The 18,236-nt window shown below is 50.5% G+C and overlaps 1 protein-coding gene across 1 annotated transcript; it reads right to left on the reverse strand.

Annotated features, from left to right (window-relative positions):
- Window positions 1–4,097: 4,097 nt before the first annotated feature.
- Window positions 4,098–9,329, reverse strand: si:ch211-196f5.2 (uncharacterized protein LOC556372 homolog). The gene is made up of 2 exons (XM_068013824.1): window positions 8,516–9,329; window positions 4,098–4,362 (listed from the first exon to the last, which is right to left on the reverse strand). The coding sequence occupies exons 1-2, from the start codon at window positions 8,883–8,885 to the stop codon at window positions 4,238–4,240; spliced, it is 495 nt and encodes a 164-aa protein (XP_067869925.1). The 5' UTR covers window positions 8,886–9,329; the 3' UTR covers window positions 4,098–4,237.
- Between the last annotated feature and the right edge of the window lie 8,907 nt (window positions 9,330–18,236).

The following is an 18,236-nucleotide window of genomic DNA, read 5'->3' on the forward strand; positions in this document are numbered from 1 at the left end:
TCTGTGTGAGTGTGTTAGTGACAGTGTGTGTTTGTGTGTGGCAGTGTGATTGTGTCAGTATGAGTGTGTCAGTGTGTGAATGTGTCAGTGCCTGTGTGGGTGTGTCAGTGTGAGTATGTTAGTGTCAGTGTGTCTTAGTGTCAGTGTCAGTATGTGAGTGTGAGTGTCAGTTTGAGTGTGTCAGTGTCAGTATGAGTCTTTCAGTGTGTGAGTGTGTGTCTGTGTGTTAGTGTGAGCGTGAGTGTGTTAGTGTGGGTGTATCAGTATGTGTATGGGAATTAGTGTCAGTGTCAGTATGAGTGGGTCAGTGTCAGTGTGTGTTTGCTAGTGTCAGTGTGAGTGTGTCGGTGTCAGTGTGAGTGTGTGCTTGTGTCAGTGTGTCCGTGACTGTGCTAGTGTCAGTGTGAGTTTGTCAGTGTGCTGGTTTGTGTGTGTGTGTCAGTGTAAATGTGCTAGTGTCAGTGTGAGTGTGAGTGTGTCAGAGTCGGTGTGAGTTTAGCAGTGTCAGTGTGTGAGTTAGTGTCAGTGTGAGTGTGAATGTATGTGTGTGTCAGTGTGACTGTGTGAGTGTCAGTGTGTGAGTTAGTGTCAGTGTGAGTGTGAATGTATGTGTGTGTCAGTGTGACAGTGTCAGTGTCAGTGTGTGTGTGTGTGTGTGACTTTGTCACTGTCCTCTCACGCTGGGCCAGTGCAGAGAGATGTTAATCTCAGCCTGTTCTACTGGAAAGTCCCTGCCGATCAAAACACTCCAGCCCACTTCCTGTGGATTCTGGGTGCGATGACGGGAGGGGAGGGGAAGGCATTCCATTCCAAATTGGGAGCTGGCAGCTCGGAGACGACTCCAGTTTCCTCTCTCAGTTTCCTCTCAGTTCCTTGGACAAATTGTGGCTTCATTTAGTGTTTCCAGAAAATCACAAGACAACAGCTGGCCAAGCAGAGAGGGAGCTGTGTCCAGTCAGAGGTCAGGAGTCAGTGAGCCTGAACAACAGACCCCAGAGAGGGATTCAGGGGTCAGTGAGTTTGAGCAACAGGCCCCAGAGAGGGAGTTGTGTCCAGTCAGGAGTTAGGGGCCAGTGAGCCTGAACAACAGACCCCAGAGAGGGATTCAGGGGTCAGTGAGTTTGAGCAACAGGCCCCAGAGAGGGAGCTGTGTCCAGTCAGGAGTCAGGGGTCAGTGAGCCTGAACAACAGACCCCAGAGAGGAATTCAGCGGTCAGGGATCAGTGAGTTTGAGCAACAGGCCTCAGAGAGGGAGCTGTGTCCAGTCAGGGGTCAGTGAGCCTGAACAACAGGCCCCAGAGAGGGAGCTTTGTCCATTCAGGGGTCAGGGGTCAGTGAGCCTGAACAACAGGCCTCAGAGAGGGAGCTGTGTCCAGTCAGGGGTCAGGGGTCAGTGAGCCTGAACAACAGGCCCCAGAGAGGGAGCTTTGTCCAGTCAGGGGTCAGTGAGTCTGAACAACAGGCCTCAGAGGGGGAGCTGTGCCCAGTCAGTGAGCCTCTCCCTATCTTTCCGTCACCTCTCCATTCTTTGGGGTGAGCATGAACTGCTTTGCTGTCTGTGGGATCTTGCTGTGCACAAAATGGCTGCCAGCTGTGCCCTGCAGGACATCAATCTTGGGGAAGGGCAGCACTGCCCCGGAGGCCCGCGCCACTCTTCTGCCTTCAGCCGGTACTGACTCACGCTGCTCAATCCTGCGCGCAGGATCTTGCTCTGCACAAAATGGCCGCTGGTTGCGCACCTACTCCACGACAGTGATGCACTTCTTCAAACCTGAGGGGAAGGGCAGGGGGAGTTCTCCGCAAACATTGCAAACCAATTCGTTGGCTGCGATGTGTTTTGGGACTCTTAGAGGTGGTTTATGACTGTGAGATCTCTCTCTTGGGGATTGTGGGGTGTGGTGGATGAGGTAGGGGAGAGAGGGAGGGAGCGTGGAGAGAGGGAGAGAATGGGCAGAGGGAGGGAATGGGGTGGTGGAGGTCTGCCCTCAGTAGGGTTGCTCCCCACCCCTGTTTATATTTTTACTGTTTATTCCCGTTACTGGGACAAACTTGGCGGACTTATTGTTTCCTGCATATTATGAGGCGCCATCGTCTGGTTCTCGAAACGCCCTGTGGCTTGTTTACAAAATTTTCCGTCTGAGGGACTGTCTCTGAGGAACTCACTTCACATCAAAAGTAAGAGGGACTGAGGGACTGTCTCTAAATGTCGCCCTTCTCTCCGAGTGTAAATTGTTTTGCCCATGAGGGACTGTGTCTAAACGTCTCCCTTCTCTCCAAGTGTAAATGGTTTGACATCTGAGGGACTGTCTCTAAACATCTCCCTTCTCTCCGAGTGTAAAGAGTTTTGCTCTGAGGGACTGTCTATAAATATCTCCCTTCTCTCCAAGTGTAAATGGTTTGACATCTGAGGGACTGTCTCTAAACGTCTCCCTTCTCTCCGAGTGTAAAGAGTTTTGCTCTGAGGGACTGTCTATAAATATCTCCCTTCTCTCCAAGTGCAAAGGGTTTTGCATCTGAGGGACTGTCTCTAAATGTTGCCCTTCTCACCGAGTGTAAAGGATTTTGCATCTGAGGGACTGTCTCTTGACATCTCTCTTCTATCCATGGGTAAATTGTTTTGCCCATGAGGGACTGTCTCCAAATGTCTCACTTCTCTCCGAATGTAGAAGGTTTTGCATCTGAGGGACTGTCTCTAAGTGTCTCACTTCTCTCTGAGTGTAAAGGGTTTTGCCCATGAGGGACTGTCTCTAAATGTCTCCCTCCTCTCCAATGTAAAGTGGTTGGCATCTGAGGGACTGTCTCTAAACATCTCCCTTCTCTCCGAGTGTAAAAGGTTTGGCATCTGAGGGACTGTCTCTAAACATTGCCCTTCTCACTGAGTGTAAAGTGTTTGGCATCCAGGGACTGTCTCTAAAGATGTGACTCCTGAGCAAGCAACAAATGTTTCTCTTTTGCACCTTAGGGGCCGTCAGTAAAGTTCTTGTTGCTCCCAAGTGTAGAGGCAGTCTGATGCAAGCAGGTTCCTTCCCTGCCTGTGACTCGGCCCTCTCCCCATGTTTCCAGCTTCAGGCAAGGCCTCTGCCTGGTTACTGTCACCGTGCCCACTCTGCCGAGGAGCAATGGTCTGGGTTTCAACCCCCCACTCGCCAGTCCTCGCAGTACGAATCTGACAAGAGTTCACAGTCCCCCACGTGGCACTCGGGGGCCTGGCACTCAAGGCCGCACAATCCGGACCACCGACGTAGAGGCCCGAGGCCGGCCTGGTGCGGGACCTCAGGCCTCCTTTCGATTGTTTAAATGACCTGCCGGTGCCTGTCGTGTCTCCGCGGCCCAAACAGCTGCAGGGGACTCGTTTAGGAACATTAGGAACAGGAGGAGGCCATTCAGCCCCTCGGGTCTGTTACACAGGAACAGGAGGAGGCCATTCAGCCCCTCGGGCCTGTTACACAGGAACAGGAGGAGGCCATTCAGCCCCTCAGGCCTGCTACACAGGAACAGGAGGAGGCCATTCAGCCCCTTGGGCCTGCTACACAGGAACAGGAGGAGGCCTGGTCAGCACAACCTCTCCTCATAATTTAACCCCCTTTCAGCCCCGGTACCATTCTGGTGGATCTGCTCCGCACCTCCCCCTCCAAGGCCTAAATGTCCTCTCTGAGGGGGCGGCGCTCAGAACCCCTCACGATCAGGGCAGCCCTCGCGCCAGGGGCCGGGGGAGTGGAAAAAGGGAGGGAGACCGACAGTGGGCCTTCTTGGCGTCGGCGGGGGAGGAGCACTCCTCCGCCTGAGAGAGGAGTAGGCCCGAAATCTCGCCCGCCTAGGCCCGGGGCTGTGCACGATTCCTCGGGCGGGGGAAGGGGGTGGGGGGAGAGGGGGGGGGCCTCATGTCTGTTTTAGGCGGCCTAAATTGTTTGCCGGACACTGTTTCAGGCTTTACTCGGGCGGTTGGGAAGGGGATCAGAATTGGTGAGTGGTTCCTCTGGAGCCCCCATTACCACCACCGCACTCTCCCCCACCACCCCCTTCCCCCAGATCGGCCCCCCCGAACCGTCCCCCCTCATCCCGTCGCTGTATTGAGAAAACTCAGGACGGAGCCGGGACTCAGATAAAACTTTATTGAGAGGTGGCGGCGCTCTCCAGGGAAGGGGGAACGGGCCCAGTGGCCGCCCGTTCTCCGCCGCGGCCCGACCTTCCCAAGATGGCGTCCCTGCTTCCCAGAACGCACCGGGAGCCTAACGGCTCAAAGGAGGAGAGAGAGAGGCAGAGAGGTTTCCTCGGTTTCCTGCCACTTGGGGCGAGATTCGGACTCGGCGTGAACGATGAGCTCCACGTCCACTGGTGTAACCTCCTCCAGCGCGGCATCGCCTGAAAAAAAGCAGCCGGGGACACAGCGGGTTACAGGCGGTCTCAGCTTCACGAGCTCTCGCACAGGCTCGGTGCCATGAATGTTCATACATGCGCACACGCACACACGCACACGGAGAATCACAGAGTTCTCACAGCACTGAAGGAGGCCCTTCGGCCCGTCGTGTCAGCACCAGCTCTCCGAATGAGTCTGTCTTCATAACTGAAATTCCTCACCTCTGGAACCATTCTTGTGAATCTTTTCTGTACTCTCTCCAATGCCCTCACACCTTTCCTCAAGTGCGGTGCCCAGAATTGGACGCAATACTCCAGCTGAGGACGAACTAGTGTCTTATACAAGTTCAACATAACCTCTTTGCTCTTGTACTCGATGCCCCTATTAATAAAGCCGAGGATACTGTATGCTTTATTAACTGCTCTCTCAACCTGTTCTGCCACCTTCAATGACATGCACATATACACCCAGGTCCCTCTGCTCCTGCACCACCTTTAGAATTGTGCCCTTTATTCTATATTGTCTCCATGTTCTTCCTACCAAAATGAATCACCTCACATTTCTCTGCATTGAACTTCATCTGCCACCTGTCTGCCCATTCCACCAACTTGTCTGTGTCCTTTTGAAGTTCTACACTCGCCTCCTCACAGTTCACAATGCTTCCAAGTTTAATATCACCTGCAAGCTTTGGAATTGTACCCTGTACACCAAGGTCCAGGTCATTAATATATATCAGCAAAAGCAAGGGTCCCAACACTGACAAAAGCAAAATAGCGTGGATGCTGGAAATCTGAAATAAAAACAGAAAGTGCTGGAAATACTCAGCAGGTCTGGCAGCATCTGTGGAGAGCGAGGCAGAGTTAATGTTTCAGGTCTGTGACCTTTCATCAGAACTGGCAAAGGTTAGAAATGTAATGTGTTTTAAGCAAGTGAAGCAGGAGTGGGGGGGGGGGGGGGGGAAAGATAACAAAAGGGAAGGTGTGTGATAGGACAGAGGGCCGGAGAGATTAACTGACAAGGTCATGGGGCAAAGGCAAAGGGAGTGTGTTAATGGTGTGGTGAAAGACAAAGCATTAGTGCAGGAAAGAGTGTTAATGACAGAATAATGAACAGCTCTGGTCCAAGAGCACAAACATGAAAAAACAAGTTGAAGGCAGGCACACGGTTTTTAAAAAATGATAAAATAAAATAAACTAATAATGAAAGAGGGCCAGTCGTGCTCTGAAATTATTGAACTCAATGTTGAGTCCGGAAGGCTGTAGAATACCCAATTGGAAAATGAGGTGCTGCTCCTCGAGCTTGCGTTGATGTTCACTGGAACACTGCAGCAGACCAAGGACAGAGATGTGAGCACGAGAGCAGGGGGGAGGGTGTTGAAATGGCCAGCGACCGGAAGCTCGGGGTCATGTTTTCGGACTGAGTGAGCGGAGGTGTTCTGCAAAGCGGTCACCCAATCTGCGTTTGGTCTCCCCAGTGTAGAGCAGACCGCATTGTGAGCAGCGAGTACAGAATTTCCTGCACTTTCTGTTTTTATCCCAACACTGACCCCTGGGGAACTCAACTGAAAACCTTCCTCCAGCCCGAAAAAACATCCGTTAGGCATTACTTTCTGTTTCCTGTCACTCAGCCAATTCCGTATCTATGTTGCTACAGTCCCTTTTATTCCATGAGCTATAGCAGACCCACACACAAACACACACACACACACACACACACACACATAGACACACACACACACACATAGACACACACACACACACAAACACAGACACAGACACACAGACACACACACAAACACATAGACACACACACATAGACACGCACACACACACACAGACACACATACAAACACATAGACACACACACATAGACACGCACACACACACAAACACATAGACACAGACACACACACACAGACACACACACAAACACATAGACACACACACATAGACACACACATAGACACACACACAAACACATAGACACACACGCATAGACACGCACACAAACACATAGACACACACACAAACACATAGACACACACACACAAACACATAGACACACACACAAACACATAGACACACACACATAGACACGCACACACACACACAAACACATAGACACAGACACACACACACACACAGACACACACACAAACACATAGACAAACACATAGACACAGACACACACACACACAGACACACACACAAACACATAGACACACACACATAGACACGCACACACACACAAACACATAGACACGCACACACACACACACATAGACACAGACACACACACACAGACACACACAAACACATAGACACACACACAAACACATAGACACACACACATAGACACGCACACACACACACACAAACACATAGACACAGACACACACACACACAGACACACACACAAACACATAGACACGCACACACACACAAACACATAGACACAGACACACAGACACACACACAAACACATAGACACAGACACACACAGACACACACACAAACACATAGACACACACACATAGACACACACACACAAACACATAGACACACACACACACAGACACACACACAGACACACACACAAACACATAGACACAAACACATAGACACACACACATAGACACGCACATACACACAAACACATAGACACACACACATAGACACGCACACACACAAAGACATAGACACACACACACACTCAAACACATAGAGACACACACACACAGACAGAGACACACACACAGACACACAAACACAGACACACGCAGACACAGACACATATACACATAAACACACACACAGATACACACACACACATATAAACACACACAGACACACGCAGACACAGATACACGTAAACACACATACACAGACACAGATAACACATATAAACACACACAGACACACGCAGACACAGGCACACATACACACACACATACAGATACACACACATATACACACACATACACACAGATACCCACACACAGACACACATATACACACAGACAAGCACGCACTGTCATACACACACACGCACACAGACATAGCACACACAGACATTCACTGGCACACGCATAGTCACTGGACTATGATCAGGAGCAGAAACCCAGGCAGCTTCCCCCACCCAGTCCACTGTCTGCCCAAACCCGAGGCACAGACCGGGAGGGGTGGGGGCTGAGAATGGAAATCTGGCCTCTTCCCTGCACACCCAAACGAGACACAAAATACTGAATATTCACAGCACAGATACAGGCCATTCGGCCCAGCTGGTCGGTGCTGGTGTTTGGACTCCGCATGAGCTTGCTCCCACCCTTCTGCATCTCGGCATATCCTGCTATTCCTTTCTCCCTCATGTGTTTCTGTAACAGATTTCAGGAGGAGAAAATGGTTCCCGGGATGAGGGGCTTCAGATGCTTGGATAGATTAGAAAAGCTGGGTCTGTTCTCGTTAGAGAAGAGATCGAGAGGAGATTTGCAGGGGGAGTGAGACTAGGTGAGCTGCTGTTGTGCAGGAGCCGGACAGACAAGGCTGCAGCTGTAGCTATTCTCTGATTCGACTGTATTCGATAGGAGACGGACAGAGCGGTGAAATGGGCAGGCAGGTGGCAAATGAAGTATAACACGGCCACGCGCAAAGCGGTTCATTTTTATTTTTGGCCGGAGAGGCCGCACGAACGCACTGGTGGGGAACGTCGCTGGACTGGTCATCCGCAGGCCCAGGCTAATTGCCCGGGGACGCCGGTTCAAACCTCGCCATGGCAGCCGGTGGAATTTAAACTCGACTGACAAATTGAATTCAAAATTAAATTAGTTGAGCTCAATTCGTGGAAAAAATCTGGAATCGGAAGCTAGTGTCAGTGACGGTGCCGGGGGGGATGGCCGTCATTGTAAAAACCGAACTGGTTCACCGATGCCCTTCAGGGACGGAAATCTGCCGTCCTTACCCGGTCTGGCCTACATGTGACTCCAGACCCACAGCGATGAGGTCGACTCTTAACTGCCCTCCGAAATGGCCCAGCGAGACACTCAGTTGTCGAGGGGCAGTTAGGGATGGGCAATACAATGCTGGCCTAGCCAGCGACGCCCACAACCCATGAAAGAATTAAAACAGGGTCCGAGTGCTCGGTTCGGGCATTTCCCCTTACCTGGTTCCATTAACTTGTCCACCTGGGGCCTGCTAAGCCAGGGACGCAGCTCGATACAGGTGCGGAAGATCCTTCTGTCTGTCTGGCTCTCGGTGCTGTAGCAGATCTCCTGCGCGGTCCCGTTGGCCGGGTCCCGGATGCTCAGGCGGACCTCGGCCACCGACCGCACCCTCTCCTTCAGCCGCCCCCTGGGGGTCCTGACCCGTGTGCGCTGGCTCTCCAGGCGGATCAGCCTCTCCCTGACCTGCTCCGGCCGGACGCCCAGCTCCTCCAGCGTCAGCTCCAGCTGGGGGAACTCGCCGCCGTCCCCCACCTGGATCGGGAGGCCCACCACGTAGGGGACGGCCAGCTGCAGCTCGGCCTGCTGCATGGTGCCCGGGTGGAGGGCGGACAGAGGGGCTGAACCTCTGCCAGGTCGTCCTCTCCCACGCACAGAGATCCAGCCCTTTAAATAAGGAGCTCTCTCTCTCTCTCTCGTCACCCTCTGAGTATATTTCACATCACTCTATGAAGCTCATTAACTTGTCCGGGCCGGACGGGGGTGGGGAGGAGGGTGATGGATGGAGAGGCACTGGGCATGGCGGAGACACCTAGGTGTAACTTCTCCCAGTTCTCCGCCAGCTCCTGCCGACACGTTCCTGTTAACTCTCTCAGTGCTGGGCCGCTGTCACACAGAACTGACTGGCGCTACTGGTGGGGGGGATGGTAACCTTTGCAGATCCTGCAATCGGCCACGTTTTACCCCACCCCCGTGTGATCTCTCCACTGCGGCCTTGCGCCGAGGGCCTTCCTGCCTGACAGGAAGTCGGCCCGCCAATCAGGCTGTGGCCGTCGGGCAGGAAAGCTGTGGTTAAAAACTTACTTCTGGCTTCCCCACCTGGACCTTCTCCCTTCCCCAACTGTGCACTCCACCCCCGTTCCCCCCCCCCCCCCCTCCCCACACGACCCACCTCCGCACCCTCACTCCCCACCCGCCCCCCCAAACGCTCCCCAAACTCCAAAGGCACAGACCCCATAATTAAAGGCCTTCGTGTCTCTTCACTCTGTTGGGAGCTGGGTGGAGTTCAGGGGGTCAGCCACTGACCTTTCACCCTCAGGGGCGCAAACAAATCCAGCCGCCAGCAGAAGGTGTCGTCTCGTCTCTCCAACCTCACTCTCAGCTCCGGTGAGATAAGTCACTGGGGCCTATCTCTCCGTAACATTGCCCGACTTCGCCCCTGCCTCAGCTCAAACCCTCATTCACGCCTACATTACCTCTAGACATGACTATTCCAACGCTCTCCTGGCTGTTCTCCCACATTCTGCCCTCCGGAAACCCAAGCTCATCCAAAACTCCACTGCCCCATGTCCTAACCCACACTGTGTTCCATTCCCCCATCACCCCCTCTGCTCGCTGACCCACACTGGCTCCCGGTCAAGCAACATCTTGATTTTAAACTTCTCATCCTTGTTTTCCAATCCCTCCGTGGCCTCGTCCCCTCCCTATCTCTGTAACCTTCTCCAGTCCCACAACCCTCCGAGATCTCTGAGCTCCTCGAATTCCGGCCTCTTGAACATCCCCCGATTTTAATGGCTCCACCATTGGCGGCCGTGCCTTCAGCTCCCTGGGCCCCAAGCTCTGGAATTCCCTCCCTAAACCTCTCCGCCTCTCTACACCCCTCTCTCTCCTCCTTTAAGACGCTCCTTAAAACCGACCTCTTTGACTGAGCTTTTGGTCGCCTGTCCTAATACCTCCTTATGTGGCTCGGTGTCAAATTTTATTTTACAATCGCTCCTGCCAAGTGCCTTGCTTTGAAGGTGCTATTTAAAGTAAGTTGTTGTTGTTCTGAAATACAGATCTGGAGGCTGTATTCTAGCGTCTCTCTCTCTCTCTCTCCAGTGTGGGCTGGAACCAACCTCTCAGACATCTGCCTCCTAGGAGGGAGTTTCCGGGTCTGCTCCCTGTGGGAGGACGTGGAGTGGGAAGGTCATGGCCTCCGACCGCTCGGTCCCACCGACACGGAGCCCGGGCAGTCCCGCCAGCGGGGCAGTGAGCAGGAAGCAGCGATTCCAGCGTCCATCAAGCCCAACACTCCCTCGCGCTGTCCAACCAACCACCGAACCAAGAGGCCCTTAGTTCGAGCCCCCCTACATCGCCCCCCCCCCCTCGTAATCCAGGACCGACACTCCCAGTGCCAGCACTGAGGGAGTGCCGCACTGTCGGAGGTGCCATCTTTCGGGTGAGATGTCAAACCGAGAGCCCCCTCTCGGGTGGACATAAAAGATCTCACGGTCGCTGTTGGAAGAAGGGCCAGGAGCAGAGGTGGGGAGGTTGGGGGGGGGGGGGTGGCGGGGGTGAAGTTCTCCCCAATGTTCTGCCGATATTGATCCCTCAACCTCCCCAATGGGGAGGCGCTGGTATAGTGGTAATGTCACTGGACCAGTAACCCAGAGAGCCAGCTACTGCTCTGGGAACAATTAATCTGGGAATTAAAAAGATGGTCTAATGATGATTGCAAACTGTCACTTTCCCGGGGGGTGGGCGGGGGGTGGTGGCATGGAGTATTTGTGGAGGCTGACGTGTCCCCCCCACCCCACCCCAACCCCGGCAGTGGAATGTACGAGCTGTAGGAGAAAGGAGGGGAGGGCAAGGGAGGTGGCGATTCGCCAATAAACACGCTGCTGCTACAGGCTCCTGTCGGCTGGGTGCTAAATCTCGGGCTGAGGGGGTCTGAGTCCCGGCTCGGACTGAGTCTGTGCACTCCCCAGAGGCTGGGCGCCTCACACCTCCTCATACCACAGCGGGAAATAGTTTCAGATTGGCAAATGAGCTGCGTCTGGAGCCGCAGAAACAAGGAACTTGCACCGAGTCCCATTCACCCATGTGTGTCTCATCCTTCTCCATCTGCGTCTGTGTGTATATCTGTCTCTCCCTCTCTCGATGTGTCTTTGTCTGAGTCTACACCAGTATGTCTCTCCCTCAGTGTTTATGAGTGTGTCTCTGTCTGCTTCTATATCTTTATGTGACTCTCTCTTTGTATATATGTGTGTGTCCATGCGTTTATCTGTACTTGCCTCTCCGTCTGTGTATACGTGCGTGTCTCTGTCCAGGTGTATATCTGTGTCTCTCTCTGTGCATATGTGCGTCTATGTCTGTTTATATACCTATCTCTGTCCGTATCTCTCTCCGTGTATATTTGTGTGTAACTCTCTGTGTACATGATGTGTATGTAACTCTCCATGTACGTGTGTATATGTAACTCCATCTACATGTGCGTGGAGCTCTCCATGTATATGTGTGTGTGTAGCTCTGTGTATTTATATGTGTGTATGTGTGTGTAGCTCTCTGTGTATTTATATATGTGTGTGTGTATGTGTGTGTAACTCTGTGTATTTATATGTGTGTGTGTGTATGTGTGTGTAGCTCTGTGTATTTATATGCGTGTGTGTGTGTATGTGTGTGCAGCTCTCTGTGTATTTATATGCGTGTGTGTGTATGTGTGTGTAACTCTGTGTATTTATATGTGTGTGTGTGTATGTGTGTGTAGCTCTATGTATTTATATGCGTGTGTGTGTATGTGTGTGTAACTCTGTGTATTTATATGTGTGTGTGTGTATGTGTGTGCAGCTCTCTGTGTATTTATATGCGTGTGTATGTGTGTGTAACTCTGTGTATTTATATGCGTGTGTGTGTGTGTAGCTCTGTGTATTTATATGCGTGTGTGTGTAGCTCTGTGTATTTATATGCGTGTGTGTGTATGTGTGTGTAACTCTGTGTATTTATATGTGTGTGTGTGTATGTGTGTGTAGCTCTGTGTATTTATATGCGTGTGTGTGTATGTGTGTGTAACTCTGTGTATTTATATGTGTGTGTGTGTATGTGTGTGCAGCTCTCTGTGTATTTATATGCGTGTGTATGTGTGTGTAACTCTGTGTATTTATATGCGTGTGTGTGTGTGTAGCTCTGTGTATTTATTTGCGTGTGTGTGTAGCTCTGTGTATTTATATGCGTGTGTGTGTAGCTCTGTGTATTTATATGCGTGTGTGTGTATGTGTGTGTAACTCTGTATTTATATGCGTGTGTGTGTATGTGTGTGTAACTCTGTGTATTTATATGCGTGTGTGTGTGTGTGTGTGTGTAACTCTGTGTATTTATATGCGTGTGTGTGTATGTGTGTAGCTCTCTGTGTATTTATATGTGTGTGTGTATGTGTGTGTAACTCTGTGTATTTATATGTGTGTGTGTGTGTGTGCAGCTCTCTGTGTATTTATATGCGTGTGTGTGTAGCTCTGTGTATTTATATGCGTGTGTGTGTGTAGCTCTGTGTATTTATATGTGTGTGTGTATGTGTGTGTAGCTCTGTGTATTTATATGTGTGTGTGTGTATGTGTGTGTAACTCTGTGTATTTATATGTGTGTGTATGTGTGTGCAGCTCTCTGTGTATTTATATGCGTGTGTGTGTAGCTCTGTGTATTTATATGCGTGTGTGTGTGTAGCTCTGTGTATTTATATGTGTGTGTGTATGTGTGTGTAGCTCTGTGTATTTATATGTGTGTGTGTGTAGCTCTGTGTATTTATATGCGTGTGTGTGTATGTGTGTAGCTCTGTGTATTTATATGCGTGTGTGTATGTGTGTGTAGCTCTCTGTGTATTTATATGTGTGTGTGTATGTGTGTGTAGCTGTCTGTGTATTTATGCGTGTGTGTGTATGTGTGTAGCTCTGTGTATTTATATGTGTGTGTGTGTGTGTAGCTCTGTGTATTTATATGTGTGTGTGTGTATGTGTGTGTAGCTCTCTGTGTATTTATATGCGTGTGTGTGTAGCTCTCTGTGTATTTATATGTGTGTGTGTGTATGTGTGTGTAGCTCTGTGTATTTATATGTGTGTGTGTGTGTGTAGCTCTCTGTGTATTTATATGTGTGTGTGTGGATGTGTGTGTAGCTCTGTGTGTCGCTGGCCAGGTCAGCATTTATTGCCCATCCCTAATTGCCCTTGAGAAGGTGGTGGTGAGCTGCCTTCTTGAACCGCTGCAGTCCATTTGGGGTAGGTACACCCACAGTGCTGTTAGGAAGGGAGTTGCAGGATTTTGACCCAGCGACAGTGAAGGAACGGCGATATAGTTCCAAGTAAGGATGGTGTGTGACTTGAGGGGAACTTGCAGGTGGTGGGTGTTCCCATGTATTTGCTGCACTTGTCCTTCTAGTTGGTAGAGGTCACGGGTTTGGAAGGTGCTGTCTAAGGAGCCTTGGTGCGTTGCCGCAGTGCATCTTGTAGATGGTACACACTGCTGCCACTGTGTGTCGGTGGTGGAGGGAGTGAATGTTTGTAGATGGGGTGCCAATCAAGTGGGCTGCTTTGTCCTGGATGGTGTTGAACTTCTTGAGTGTTGTTGGAGCTGCACCCATCCAGGCAAGTGGAGAGTATTCCATCACACTCCTGACTTGTGCCTTGTAGATGGTGGACAGGCTCTGGGGAGTCAGGAGGTGAGTTACTCACCACAGGATTCCTAGCCTCTGACCTGCTCTTGTAGCCACGGTATTTATATGGCTACTCCAGTTCAGTTTCTGGTCAATGGTAACCCCTAGGATGTTGATAGTGGGGGATTCAGTGGTGGTAATGCCATTGAACATCAAGGGGAGATGGTCATTGCCTGGCACTTGTGTGGCACGAACGTTACTTGCCACTTATCAGCCCAAGCCTGGATATTGTCCGGGTCTTGCTGCATTTCTACGCTGACTGCTTCAGTATCTGAGGAGTCACGAATGGTGCTGAACATTGTGCAATCATCAGCGAACATCCCCACTTCTGACCTTATGATTGAAGGAAGGTCATTGATGAAGCAGCTGAAGATGGTTGGGCCTAGGACACTACCCTGAGGAACTCCTGCAGTGATGTCCTGGAGCTCAGATGATTGACCTCCAACAACCACAACCATCTTCCTTTGCGCTAGGTATGACTCCAGCCAGTGGAGGGTTTTCCCCCTGATTCCCATTGACTCCAGTTTTGCTTGGGCTCCTTGATACCATACTCGGTCAAATGCTCCCTTGATGTCAAGGGCAGTTACTCTCACCTCACCTGCTGCTGCTCAGGTTGATCGGTATTCCTTTACGACTGTATGGTCTAATAGGTCAATCAGAGTTTAATTGTTGTGTCATGCCACTTCGAACATCTTTTTCACTGAGTCACTGAGCCAGTAAGACAAGCAGAGTGAGAGAGAGAGAGAGAGACAATGTGACAGGAAGCAACATAGAGAGAGAGACAGAGAGAGAGAGAGGAATCCAGACTGCTACGGCCGATGGTGGGATTGCGGCCAACCAGGAAAATCCAGCCCAGAGAGACAGACACAGACACTGATAGAAAGACAGACAGAAAAAGATCCAGTGTCCAAAGAGAGAGAGAGAGAGAGTGATACAGACACAGAGACAGACTGAGACACAGACAGAGAGAGAGAAAGACATACACAGTAGGAAAGATAGAGACAGGAGAGAGAGAGACAGAGGGACATAGAGGGAAACGGACACAGAAAGACAGAGACAGATACACAGGAGAAACAGAGAGGCAGAGACTGAGAGAGAAAGACATAGATCGACAGAGACATAAAGTGCAAAATAGAGAGAGCAAGACAGAGAAAGGGAGCAAGACAGAAAGAGATACAGAGTGCCCTATATTGAGAGAGCGAGCGCGATACAGACAGAGAAAAACAGAGCGAGACTGAGACGCAGACACAGAGAGACACACACAGTAGGAAAGATAGAGACAGGAGAGAGAGAGAGAGAGACAGAGGGAGACGGTCACAGAAAGAGGGAGACGGTCACAGAAAGACAGAGACAAACGCAGGTGAAAAAGAGAGACAGAGACTGCGAGACAGAAAGACAGACAGAGAGCAAGACAGAGATAGACAGATAGGAGAGACAGAGAGAGATAGACAGAGACAGAGTGCAAATGACAGACAGAGAGAAAGAGACAGACAGAAACAGACAAGGAGACAAAAAGACACTCAGATAGACACAGGGGGATAGAAGAAAAATACAGCAGATGCTGGAAATCTGATACAAGAACAAAAAATGCTGGAAATACTCAGCAGGTCTGGCAGCATCTGTGGAGAGAGAAGCAGAGTTAACGTTTCAGGTTTGTGACCTCTCATCAGACCTTTCTGACGAAAGGTCACAGACCTGAAACGCTAACTTTGCTTCTCTCTCCACAGATGCTGCCAGACCCGCTGAGTGGACACCTGGAGAGAGACAGAGAGACAAACGGATGCAGATAGACAGGAGAGAGAGAGATAGTGAGAGAGTGAGACAGAGAGACGAGAGGTGCAGTGACAGAGATATAGAGAGTGTGAGACAGAGAGAGACAGGAGAAGCAGAGAGAGAGAAAGAGAGAGACAGACAGAGACAGAGACAAAGACAGAGGGAAAGAGAAAGGAGAGAAAAAGAGAGATACAGAGAAACAGTGCCATAAGGAGACAGTGAATCACACAGATACAGGAAGAATGGATGCACATAGCGAGATAAAGATACAGAGATGAATAGAGTGAGAAAATCATATTTCTCCTAAATTTACAAAGACCAACAGTACCAGAAACTCCTCATAAATAAATAATTTATTTCCTTAAATAAGAGCACAGATAAATCCTGCAAAGACTAATTATATTCAAACTGATTAAAATTAATCGATGTAGAGTACGCTCGAACCTCATGAATACAAACAGTAAACCCTTGCTACAACAAACCTGTGACAATTCCGAGCTCACTGTACGGAGTATCAGAGACATCCCGCGTTAATTGTGAACCAGTCGTTGAAAACACTGGCTGTTCCCACACCGCCCTCTCGGAGATGACTCCCGGCCGGGAGGAGTGCTGCAGACACCACGGCTCTGAGAGTCTGGACAGCGAGTGCGAGCAGGCTATTCGGTCGCGGGAGGAAGGCAGGGCGACGGGAAACGTGCAGCACGACAGCCAATACCAATCGCACCCTCACCCGACGCAGCGAACATTCACGCTCCTGTCTACACGCTCGCATGTCAACGTACACACATGCTCACATGTGCACTCACAGTCTCGTGTGTACACGGGGTGCATGCCGTTGCCAAAGTGCCTCTGTTTTGTGAAATATATTTTTTGAGGATTTCATTTTTGAAAGATTGAAGAAATGTTAAACTTTGGGGTTTTCAAAGGGGGTCATGTAAAGGACACTTGACTTTGAAAAAACAGTCCCTGGAAATGTTTCTTAAAAGAGGCACTCAGAGGCCTTGTGAGGAAAACAAGCCTGTCCGGGAAACCACCTGACTTCCAGTTCAACAAGTAGCACAGAACTTTGGACACCTGGAGAAGTTGTTTACAAAGAAGTGACAGGTCAAGATTGATGGAGGTCAAAAGGTTGACGTCCTGTTGTCGGTTTCACTTTTGTGTTGTTTTGAGTTGGGGTTGAACTGTATAAAAAGGGAGAGAACTTCCAAGGAGAGAAGAGAATTCCCAAGGAAGAAGACCACAACCCAGCTCAGCTTTCTAGCACCTCTCTAAAAGGCCCTGAGAAATCCACTGTGTCAACTCATCTCGTCTCCTGATTTTGAAAAAAAAGCCTGCCGAATTAATTCTCAATGCCGTCTGAAAAGAACTGTTCTAAAAGATCCCAGTGACCTGTCTACGTGTACTCGGAGGCCAGTTTTGGAACACAACATATCTCATCTGCTGTTTCTTCAAGATTGAGCAAGTATTCAGTCCAGGTGGGTTTTTTTTGTCTGTAATAGAGCTCTAAAAACAAAAATCCCTTTATTTTTCCGGTTAACCTGGGTACGTGTGCGTATGTGAGCATGAGGGGCTAAGGCAAAAAGGGAACTTTAATATTTCAATCCGTGTGTTTATGCTTTGCTTCATTACTGGTTAAGACTTGTTTTATAATAAATAAACTGATAATTTTGTTGTTTATTAAAGAAACCTGGTTGGCGTGTTTTATCTGGGATGAAAATAGAGTCTATGATTGACCGTATCGGTCAGTAGGAAAAAATTTAAATATACGTTGTGACCCGTGGAGAAGTGGAAGTTGAATAAACAGTGCACTCCTCCCGCTTCGGTCGGAACATATAACTGGGAGCTCGTCCGGGATAAACCCAACGCAGATGTACAAGCTGGGCATACACACACACATATACAGATACACATACACAGGGCGGAGGTGGGCTCGCTGGCAATTTCTTGCCACCATCCGGCGTGCCACCTCCAGCCTATTTACAGGGGGGTGGGGAGCCAATTAAAGTGCCAATTAATTGTGGGCACTCTGCACATGCCATCTGGAATTCCCACAGGCCCCTCCCCCAGCCCGCCCGCTGTGGCTGGAACCCTATCATGGAATGTTAGCGGTCTGAAGCCCAGAGGCACGTCCAGCAAAGTAGCTCAGCATGGATCCACTGGGCCGCGGTGGTTTCCCCTCCGCCATCTTGAGGCCCCGCCCCTCGCAGTCACCAGCCTACAGCGGCGGCTTCCACTGACCCTCCCAGCTGCGAACTCCGCCCGCCTTCCTCGAAAACCTCCTCCTGGGTCTCCTGCCCCGGCCGCCTCCGGGTTCCCCCAGACCCGGAATTCGGCCTCGGCATCGGGAGCCTGGAACTAAAAGTCACCCCTCAGTCTTTCTACCGGGAGTCGCTGGCCAGTGATCGGCAGCAGGAACCATGGGTGACTATTTCGCAACCACCACCACCAACCCCCCCCCACCCTCACTACTACTCACCCCCGTCCCTAAC

This window comes from Heterodontus francisci, chromosome 34, assembly GCF_036365525.1.
Source record: "Heterodontus francisci isolate sHetFra1 chromosome 34, sHetFra1.hap1, whole genome shotgun sequence".
NCBI lineage: Eukaryota > Metazoa > Chordata > Chondrichthyes > Heterodontiformes > Heterodontidae > Heterodontus > Heterodontus francisci.

Bases quoted from the DNA above. Each gene is read 5' to 3' on its own strand.
- si:ch211-196f5.2 (XM_068013824.1), bottom strand. From the start codon at position 8,885: ATGCAGCAGGCCGAGCTGCAGCTGGCCGTCCCCTACGTGGTGGGCCTC. The intron at 4,363-8,515 runs GTAAGGGGAAAT...GCTTTTTTTCAG, and splicing joins GGACAAGTTAATGGAACCAG to GCGATGCCGCGCTGGAGGAG.